The sequence below is a fragment of the Nerophis lumbriciformis genome, linkage group LG12, assembly GCF_033978685.3.
Source record: "Nerophis lumbriciformis linkage group LG12, RoL_Nlum_v2.1, whole genome shotgun sequence".
NCBI lineage: Eukaryota > Metazoa > Chordata > Actinopteri > Syngnathiformes > Syngnathidae > Nerophis > Nerophis lumbriciformis.
This window is the reverse complement of record NC_084559.2, coordinates 9,400,041-9,411,034: the sequence shown is the minus strand read 5'-3', so window position 1 is coordinate 9,411,034 and position 10,994 is coordinate 9,400,041. Positions and strand designations below refer to the sequence as shown.

The following is a 10,994-nucleotide window of genomic DNA, read 5'->3' as shown; positions in this document are numbered from 1 at the left end:
TTTAAATTGCCTTTCAAATGTCTATTCTTGCTGTTGGCTTTTATCAAATACATTTCCCCCCAAAAATGCGACTTATACTCCGAAAAATACGGTAATATGTCACAGGTGCAGGATTCTGAATGTTGAATACAGGATTGCCTTTTTTTTTTTAACTCTTTCTAGAATCGCGTTTGTTTGTCATTTCTAATCGTAGACCATCCCGATATTTGTTTTGGTGATCTGAATTTCAATATTAATATGACTGTTTCCTCTATTATCATTTGGCCTCAAAGTTGTAGGATTATTTACTAACATTTCATCATTTCTGACCAGGGGCGCCGAAAAGGGGGGGGTAAGGGAGACGGATTCTAGGGGCCCATGATGGAGGGGGGCCCAGAGAGGCCCCTAATGATGATGAAATTATAATACAGAAAAATGACACTGTTTTGGGGGCCCTGTAAAGATTCTTTTCATGGGGCCCAAAATCCCTAGCGGCGCCCCGATTTCTGCAATGTCCCATTGCATAAGGACTCCCTTTGGGAGTCCTTATGCAATGGGCCATGCGGGCCCTAATAAAACCTTACAAATTCAATAGGTCCTTATGTCCCATTGCATAAGGACTCCCTTTGGGAGTCCTTATACAATGGGCCATGCGGGCCCTAAAAAACATGTTGGGCCTTAAGAGGTTAAGGCTATTTGTGTTTCACACTTATAATCACTGTGACCCATTGGCGCATTTTGACTTTGGCCCTTTTGGGCACCCCTGTTCAGACTATACATGTACTCAATCCATACACCTTAAAAAGCTAAAGACCTACTCTGTTGCACATTATAGGCTTTACACCTTACTTTTCCAGACCCTGACCCAAAACAGAGTGTGCAGTACCACATGTATAGAAGCTCCTGCGCTCCTTAACTGAACAGCTTGACAAAGCAGCCATGGCAGTAGGGTTTGTCGTTCTGTTCTTTAAAGGTGCCTTTGTTCAGCTGCTTGAGGCAGAAGGCACAGACAAAGTGTTCCGGGTGGAACTTCTTGGACATGGCCGTGATGCAGCGGCCCGTGATGGGCTTCTGACAGCCGGAGCACAGAGAGCCGCGGTGCTCGTGGTAGTGGACTTCACAGTAAGGCTGGCCGTCGTGCTCGAAGAAGCTTCCGTTCACAAACGGCGTGAAGCACTCCTGTGGAGACATGATGGGTAGTGGAGATGTAATGTAGTCTCACAATAATAATATACTGTATGTAGTAAGGGTGTAACGGTACGTGGATTTCAGTACGGAGGTTTCGGTTCGGTTCGGAGGTGTACCGAACGGGTTTCCACACGGACATATTAAGTAGCGTAACGCACGTTGTGTAAACAATGCACCCTGAGGCACAACACACGGCATGCTAGCAACAACCGGGCTAGGACAACATGTAAAAGCCAGAGCTGGAAGACCCTCCTGCCTCGTTAAGATCTCCCGTTTGGGAACATTTCGGTTTCGCGGTGCGATACAACAATGGATAACATGGCTTCAACGAAGAGAAAGACGAACAAACAGCTCCCACCGCATTCAAGCAGCCTCTCCTCGGCGAGTCAGGCAGGGCTAAAGCAATAACAAATGTTTTTATAGCAACAGATTTAAGACCACATTGCATTAAAAACTAGATTTTGACCCACTTCTATGGTGGAGGAACAATGAGCTCATATATCCTCTTACTGCCAAGTAAAGCAGGCACTACCTCGCCCATACCTGCTAGCTCCGTGCCCAGCGAAAGGGTAATTTCCACAGCTGGAGACGTTTTAACTGCAAGCAGGTCTGCTCTTTCTGCAGACAATGTGGATAAACTGATTTTTCTGGCAAAAAACATGAAGATTGAGGGAAAGTTCCGGACAGGCTAACCTCCTCTAACCTCCGAGGACAAAGCTACGGACTATGGGAGACCGGGCTTTCTGCTCCGCCGCTCCCAGTCTGTGGAATGCTCTCCCTGACCACCTGAGGGCACCACAGACTGTGGATGCTTTTAAAAAAGGCTTAAAAACCCTTCCTTAAAAAAAACAACCTTTTCATAGATGTATGCATTAGAGATGCGCGGATAGGCAATTATTTCATCCGCAACCGCATCACAAAAGTCGTCAACCATCCGCCATCCACCCGATCCAACATTTAATCAAACCGCATCCGCCCGCACCCACCCGTTGTTATATATCTAATATAGACGATGCAAGGCATTAGTGAGGTTATAAAGCTTTTGCCTGTTAAAGAAAGGAGACTGATCCAATGCAGCAGAGACATTTGCGTGCCACGCTGTCACGGCCCAGACGCACACCAGTTCGCAATCATCTGGGAGCCGCGCTGAGCGCACCTCCAAGCGCGTGGAGGTGCGATGTCCCTCGCACCCGCGGCGGCTCCACCCGGGCTCGCGCCCGAGGCTTCAGCGCGCACCGCGGCGGCCATCCTACTCGTCGCGGCAGGTAAGCTGCGCGGGCGGAGCGCGCGGAGTGACCCCTGTTACGAGCCCCCGGCCACGGGGGTGGCGGGCAGGTAAGCTGCTTACCTGCTGCGCGTGACGCCGGCCGCGGCGAAAAGCGGACGAGGCGGGGTGTCGGTGCGGTGGGCGCGGTGGTGACCCTGGACGTGCGTCGGGCCCTTCTCGCGGATCACCTCAGCTACGGCTCCCGGTGGGGCCCTCTCGGGGGAAGGGGCCTCGGTCCCGGACCCCGGCGAGGCGTCCCTTCTCCGCTCCGTAAAAGTGTCCATCTCTTTTTTTTTTCTTCTTCTGTTGTGGCATATGCTGCAGGTGCCTGCTCGTTTTTCGTATGTGGCTAACAACATTTAACTATGTATATATATTTCCCAATTGGTTTAACTGCCACCTGCAAAATAAAAAAAAATAAATAAAAAAATCTTCTTCCGCTTATCCGAGGTCGGGTCGCGGGGGCAGCAGCCTAAGCAGGGAAGCCCAGACTTCCCTCTCCCCAGCCACTTCGTCCAGCTCCTCCCGGGGGATCCCGAGGCGTTCCCAGGCCAGCCGGGAGACATAGTCTTCCCAACGTGTCCTGGGTCTTCCCCGTGGCCTCCTACCGGTCGGACGTGCCCTAAACACCTCCCGAGGGAGGCGATCGGGTGGCATCCTGACCAGATGCCCGAACCACCTCATCTGGCTCCTCTCCATGTGGAGGAGCAGCGGCTTTACTTTGAGCTCCTCCCGGATGACAGAGCTTCTCACCCTATCTCTAAGGGAGAGACCCGCCACCCGGCGGAGGAAACTCATTTCGGCCGCTTGTACCCGTGATCTTGTCCTTTCGGTCATAACCCAAAGCTCATGACCATAGGTGAGGATGGGAACGTAGATCGACCGGTAAATTGAGAGCTTTGCCTTCCGGCTCAGCTCCTTCTTCACCACAACGGATCGATACAGCGTCCGCATTACTGAAGACGCCGCACCGATCCGCCTGTCGATCTCACCATCCACTCTTCCCTCACTCGTGAACAAGACTCCGAGGTACTTGAACTCCTCCACTTGGGGCAGGGTCTCCTCCCCAACCCGAAGATGGCATTCCACCCTTTTCCGGGCGAGAACCATGGACTCGGACTTTGAGGTGCTGATTCTCATCCCAGTCGCTTCACACTCGGCTGCGAACCGATCCAGCGAGAGCTGAAGATCCTGGCCAGATGAAGCCATCAGGACCACATCATCTGCAAAAAGCAGAGACCTAATCCTGCAGCCACCAAACCAGATCCCCTCAACGCCTTGACTGCGCCTAGAAATTCTGTCCATAAAAGTTATGAACAGAATCGGTGACAAAGGGCAGCCTTGGCGGAGTCCAACCCTCACTGGAAACGTGTCCGACTTACTGCCAGCCATGCGGACCAAGCTCTGACACTGATCATACAGGGAGCTGACCGCCAAAATCAGACAGTCCGATACCCCATACTGTCTGAGCACTCCCCACAGGACTTCCCGAGGGACACGGTCGAATGCCTTCTCCAAGTCCACAAAACACATGTAGACTGGTTGGGCAAACTCCCATGCACCCTCAAGGACCCTGCCGAGAGTATAGAGCTGGTCCACAGTTCCACGACCAGGACGAAAACCACACTGTTCCTCCTGAATCCGAGGTTCGACTATCCGGCGTAGCCTCCTCTCCAGTACACCTGAATAGACCTTACCGGGAAGGCTGAGGAGTGTGATCCCACGATAGTTAGAACACACCCTCCGGTTCCCCTTCTTAAAGAGAGGAACCACCACCCCGGTCTGCCAATCCAGAGGTACCGCCCCCGATGTCCACGCGATGCTGCAGAGTCTTGTCAACCAAGACAGCCCCACAGCATCCAGAGCCTTAAGGAACTCCGGGCGGATCTCATCCACCCCCGGGGCCTTGCCACTGAGGAGCTTTTTAACTACCTCAGCAACCTCAGCCCCAGGAATAGAAGAGCCCACCACAAATCTATTTTTTTTTTTATTTCAACCGCCCGACCCGACCCGCGCGCGGATAAAATCGTATTTTTTTTTATATCAACCGCCCGAACCGCGGATAATCCGCGGACTTCGCGGTTGTGTCCGCAAACCGCGCATCTCTAGTACACTTATTCAGTCTGTTGTTCACTATTCTTCATTTATTTTAAATTGCCTTTCAAATGTCTATTCTTGCTGTTGGCTTTTATCAAATACATTTCCCCAAAAAATGCGACTTATACTCCAGTGCGACTTATATATGTTTTTTTCCTTCTTTATTATGCATTTTCGGCCGGTGAGACTTATACTCCAGAGGGACTTATAGTCCGAAAAATACGGTATATGTATGTTATTGTTATGTTAAAAGGATAAAGCCATTGTTTACAAATGTGGTAAATAAATAACCAGAAAATGTATATTTTGTTGTTTTCTTACTGTACCGAAAATGAACCGTGACCTCTAAACCGAGGGACGTACCGAACCGAAATTTTTGCGTACCGTTACACCCTTAGTATGTAGGACTATACAACATCAAGGTACGTACCCTGCAAACAAAACACTCTGGGTGCCAAAGGGAGTTGAGCGCTGAGATGTAGTTCTCCACAATGGCTCTGGCACAACCACCGCACTTTGGTGCAAACATGTCAAAGTAATCCTTCCTGCAGTATGCCTTTCCATCCTTTTCGTGAAACCCTGCGAAAAGGAAGAACATGACCGGAACTCACAGATCAGAAAAATGTAACAAAGGGGAGACACAGTTGACAAAATACCGTCCGGGTCGAAAAAGCATCCGCACTGAGCGCAGAAGAAGTGTTCAGGATGCCAAGTTTTATCCAGCGCAGTCACAACTTGCTGTAAACGATGTAATACATGACATATATCACATTGTCACAAAGAAACAGAGCCGTCGTTAAAAACAATAAAATGTACGTACATTCAGTATGGGCCCGTTGCAGTAGTGGCATCGTGGCGAGCAAAGGTTGTGGTAGTCTCTCTCGCAGTAGGGCTGTCCTTCACGCTCAAAGAAGTTTCTGGAGCCGATCTCCTCTTGACAGTGCGTGCACACAAAGTGTTCAGGATGCCACGTGCGGCCCATGGCGATGACAACCTGCGCCAATCAAACGTCCATTTAGAATTCATAAATACACAATAAAAAGGTGTCAAATGAGTTTTTCATCCTGCAAAGTGTCTTGCACATTGATCTGATTACATATTCAGTCAAAACAATCTAAACTACCTTAAACAATGAAAAAAAAAAAGTGACTTAATCATGAAATATAATCATTTAACTCATTCATAAATCTTTGACATAATTGAGTTACTTCTCATCTCAAATATACTTTGAGTTTATTTCATTTTTTTTAAACAGACAATTTAGTAAAAATACACTTTACACATCCTGTCCCTGGGTTTTAACTCAGTACTGTTATTGATTAAATGATTGATTGAAGCTTTTATTAGTAGATTGCACAGTACAGTACATATTCCGTACAATTGACCACTAAACGGTAACACCCCAATAGGTTTTTACACTTCTTTAAGTCGGGGTCCACGTAAATCAATTCATGGTACAAATATATACTATCATTAGTTTAGTTTATTATTCTTCGGTCAATGGTCAACAAAATAAACAAACAGTTGCACATTCATAGATTGAAAATGAAAATGAAAATGTTGCAGACCGAAAGGGTTTAGGCTGAAGTTGAACACTTATAGCGCCTAACCCTATAAACAATGTCAAGTACAAGATGAACTTCCGAAAATTATGAAATGTCTTTTGTACAACATATTATAAATACACATTATACACAATATGAACACTGTTCAATTATATACACAGTAAAGGCATGTGAAATATCCTTATACACCTTTGTACCAATTTATATACTATATACAAACAATTATACTTCCATTATTATTTATATCCCACATTTAGTATTTTAATTAACATTGATCGTAGTATTAACTACTGTGTTGATTCAAGAGTGATATATTTTTCCAAGACATTGGTCTTAAAGTGTTTTTTAAATGTGTGAATGGACCTGGAACATTTTAAGGGATCATCCAAGCTGTTCCACAGTTGAACCCCCCTGACAGAAACACATCTACTTTTTAAGCTTGTTCTTATCTTAGCTTTCTGGAAGACAGCTGAACCTCTGAGGTCATAGGGATTCTCTCTGGGTTTGAACCTCTCCTGTAGACACCGAGGCAGCATGTGGTTATGAGCTTTGTACGTCACAATAGCAGTGTTGAGGTCAACAAGATCATGCAGTTTTAATGTTTTTAATTTAATAAACAGAGCATTTTGTTTCAAAGTAATGTGTGATGGATGGTGTCAAAGGCCTTGCTCGGGTCAATAAAAACGCCAACAACAAACTCCCTCTTATCGATTGCAGTGGTTACCTCCTCAACTAGTTCCATCACTGCCATGGAAGTGGACCTGTTTGGTCGAAAACCGTATTGGTGTTCACGTAGCAAGTGATGCTTATCAATAAAACTGTCTAATCTTGACACAAATAATTTTTCAAGGACTTTTGAAAATTGTGAGAGTAGAGAAATAGGCCTATAGTTGGTGAACCGGTGCTTATCTCCACTTTTGAAGATGGGAATAACTTTTGCCGTTTTCATTTTCTTTGGGAAAACTCCTTTTATAAAAGAAATATTACATATATATAAGTGAAGGGAACAGCTATAAAATCAACAATTTCTTTGATCAGAGAAAAGTCCAAGTCACAGCAGTCTGTTGACTTCTTGTTTTTCTGAGAATTTACAATTTCTGTGATTTCACTTTCATAAACGGGGGAAATAAAAAACGATTCTAAGTTGCTTTGAATGGTTTGTTCATTAAATTTGACACTGTTTTCAGGTTGTGCAATTTCATTTGCTAAATTAGGTCCAACGTTCACAAAGAAGGTGTTAAAAGCATCCGTTATTTCCTTAGGGTCATTTATAGTTTGATTGTTTTCTATGAAATAGCTTGGATGTTCCTTATTTGTCATGTTTTTTTTAATGATACCATTTAAAACTTTCCACGTACCCTGGATGCTATTTTTATGTTGTTCTAATAGGTTACAGTAATATGTTCTTTTGCTGTGCTTTATTATTTGTGTTAACTTATTTTTGTACGTTTTATATTTGTGTTCAGTTTCTTTGGTTCTGTGCTTTAAATGACTTCTGTAAAGATAATTTTTCTTTTTGCAGGACTTCAATAACCCTTTTGTTCATCATATTTGTGTGTGTGTATATATACACACACCACACACACACACACACACACACACACACACACACACACACACACATATCATCATCACAACGCTGGCACCTCCCCAAAGCATAACTTTAGGCGTGCTCAGCTTCAGTTGTTGAGATTGCACTTTTGCAGCATATTCCCCAACATGACAAAACAGCAAAGGTCGGACAGTTGGAGCATATGATGTCATGAGTGTGGAGGGAAATGAGTGTCTCCATGGTGACAGCCGGCAGAGTACATTCATAATCCTCATTGAAATAGGGCGATCTGCACTACTTTTGCATTTATCAATTGTACTTGCACTCCTACTTACACGCCCACTAATAGTACTCATGATTTTTTTTTTACTGCAGACGTGCTATTTACATACTTGCCAACCTTGAGACCTCCAATTTCGGGAGGTGGGGGGTGGGTGCGGGGGGCGTGGTTAAGAGGGGAGGAGTATATTTACAGCTAGAATTCAGCAAGTCAAGTATTTCATATATATATATATATATATATATATATATATATATATAAATATAATATTATATTTATATATATATATATATATATATATATATATATATATATATAAATATAATATTATATTTATATATATATATATATATATATATATATATATATATATAAAAGAGATAATTGACTTTCAGTGAATTCTAGCTATATATATATATATATATATATATATATATATAATATTATATTTATATATATATATATATATATATATATATATATATATATATATATATATATATAAATATAATATATTTATATATATATATATATATATATATATATATATATATATATATATATAAAAGAGATAATTGACTTTCAGTGAATTCTAGCTATATATATATATATATATATATATATATATATATATATATATAAAATAAATACTTGAATTTCAGTGTTCATTTATTTACACATATACACACACAACACTCATCTACTCATTGTTGAGTTAAGGGTTGAATTGTTCATCCTTGTTCTATTCTCTGTCACTATCTTTCTAACCATGCTGAACACCCTCTCTGATGATGCATTGCTGTGTGGCACGCACAAAAGTGCTTTCATCAAATGCACTAGATGGCAGTATTGGCCTGTTTAAGAGTGTCACAACATTGCTGTTTACGGCAGACGGACTGCTTTACTGTAGACGTTCTTTATATTGTGGGAAAGCGGACTCAGGTCCGCATGGAGCTGGAGGGGGCGTGGCCTCCAGCTCCGCCTGAATTTCGGGAGAAAAATTGTCCCGGGAGGTTTTCGGGAGAGGCGCTGAATTTCGGGAGTCTCCCGGAAAATCCGGTAGGGTTGGCAAGTATGTATTTAACAGTTGTTATTTGGATCTTAGTAGATCAGGCCCCATGTGTATAATTAGATTTAGAGTGTAAGAAAAGACAGACATTTGCGTTTATTTTAAGAAATTGTCCGATTGTGTGCAATAACAGACCATCTCACCTGGCCCACGATTGGCTTCAAGCAGGCGCCACAAACTCCTTTAGCGACAGTCTGCACTCCCAGTTTGTTGAGGTCAGACTGCAGGCTCCCCAGCATGTTGTCCAGCTTGTTGACCTGGGTCTTGGCACTGCCAGGAGAACCCCCCTTGCCTTGAGCCATCTGAGGAATGTGGTCATTTGGAAAGTGTTAAAAATACACCTGATAGCTTAATTAGTCTTTTAGAAAGGTAACTGCAGGTATTTCAAAAAGGGGACAGCCAGAAAGGGAGAAGAGACAAGGATTCATGCCTGCACTGGGGAGAAGAGTGGGTCGTAGTCAGTTTGGCAGCCTACAGATACCAGGACTTTGGGTGCAACTGGTGGAACACTTTCCACTGGTGATAGCTGGGTTGGGCTTATACGAACAGAAGGAGAGGGCTCTGGTTTGGGGGCAGGAAGTTCCTGAACAGGTGGCGGTGCTGGTAAAGGTGCTCTTAGCTGCTGAGGGGGTGCTGTGATGTGCTGCTGGCTGTGAGAAGGCTGAGAGAGGGGAGAAGGTGGAGGTATAGGAACAGGAGCTTGTTGTCGTGGGAGTATTTGTTTAGGTTCTTCTGTGATTGCTGGGTGATGAGGAATGGGAGGTGACTGAGGCGGGAGAACCTTTCTCGCAGGAACAGGCGACCCGGGGGTAATTACGAGCTAGAGGAAGAGAGAAGGGAGCAAACAAGGAACAGTGTAGGCCGTGAAAAAAAAATCTATTTTTGAACACACTTCAGCCAACCTTGTCAAGTTCGCCGTCAGGACGGAAACGCTGTGGTTTGGACGTGACAACGACCCCGTCGGTCAGCCAGTCGTCCGATTGTTTACGCCGCCGCTCCGGGCGGGCGATACCGAACTTGCCCTGAAGCTCCTCGATGAGGCGATCTTGGGAAGTGTTCTTGTTGACAATGATAGGTCCCATTTTCCTGCGCAGGAGGCCTTCTCGATACATAGGATGCACGTTGGGGATCTCCTTAGTCCGCCTTATTACTGATTTGATCTAGACGGGAACGTTGAGCAACTCGTCATCAAATCCACATGAATCACCCTTGATTGAAAGAAACGGTCACAGCACTCCGAGCAGGTGAGTTCTCCACTCACAAAGCGGGGGATGCAATTGCTGAAAGACGGGTTTAGAATCGCACTCCATGCACATCCTTCTTAGCTGCTGTGAAAAAAACTCACAGCCTTCTCACAAACTGTAGTAGGCCAAATGTGTTTCTTGACATCAAGTAGTGAATCAAACAGCTTAAAAATATGTGCCAACGACCTGAACTTCAGCTGGCTGTTCATAAACCAGTATTAGTGCGATTAGTCTATGGAGAACATGGTAATAGTCCATCCATCCATCCATCTTCTTCCGCTTATCCGAGGTCGGGTCGCGGGGGCAGCAGCCTAAGCAGGGAAGCCCAGACTTCCCTCTCCCCAGCCACTTCGTCCAGCTCCTCCCGGGGGATCCCGAGGCGTTCCCAGGCCAGCCGGGAGACATAGTCTTCCCAACGTGTCCTGGGTCTTCCTCGTGGCCTCCTACCGGTCGGACATGCCCTAAACACCTCCTTAGGGAGGCGCTCGGGTGGCATCCTGACCAGATGCCCGAACCACCTCATCTGGCTCCTCTCGATGTGGAGGAGCAGCGGCTTTACTTTGAGCTCCCCCCGGATGACAGAGCTTCTCACCCTATCTCTAAGGGAGAGCCCCGCCACCCGGCGGAGGAAACTCATTTCGGCCGCTTGTACCCGTGATCTTGTCCTTTCGGTCATAACCCAAAGCTCATGACCATAGGTGAGGATGGGAACGTAGATCGACCGGTAAATTGAGAGCTTTGCCTTCCGGCTCA

General features: G+C 45.1%; 1 protein-coding gene across 2 annotated transcripts in view; it reads right to left on the bottom strand.

Moving 5' to 3' along the window:
* Positions 1-555: 555 nt before the first annotated feature.
* Positions 556-10,994, bottom strand: part of pxnb (paxillin b) — a 74,243-nt gene continuing 63,804 nt past the window's right edge. Inside the window, exons 7-11 of one of the 2 annotated variants that reach the window (XM_061985865.2) lie at positions 9,141-9,299; positions 5,352-5,525; positions 5,188-5,269; positions 4,962-5,110; positions 556-1,158 (exon numbers count right to left, since the gene is read on the bottom strand). In XM_061985865.2, the coding sequence (XP_061841849.2) occupies positions 892-1,158; positions 4,962-5,110; positions 5,188-5,269; positions 5,352-5,525; positions 9,141-9,299 (831 nt within the window). In that variant the 3' untranslated portion in view covers positions 556-891. Of the gene's footprint in view, positions 1,159-4,961; positions 5,111-5,187; positions 5,270-5,351; positions 5,526-9,140; positions 9,300-9,326; positions 9,818-9,899; positions 10,158-10,994 lie in introns of those variants that run through there. The other variant, XM_072914293.1, reaches the window with a different exon arrangement.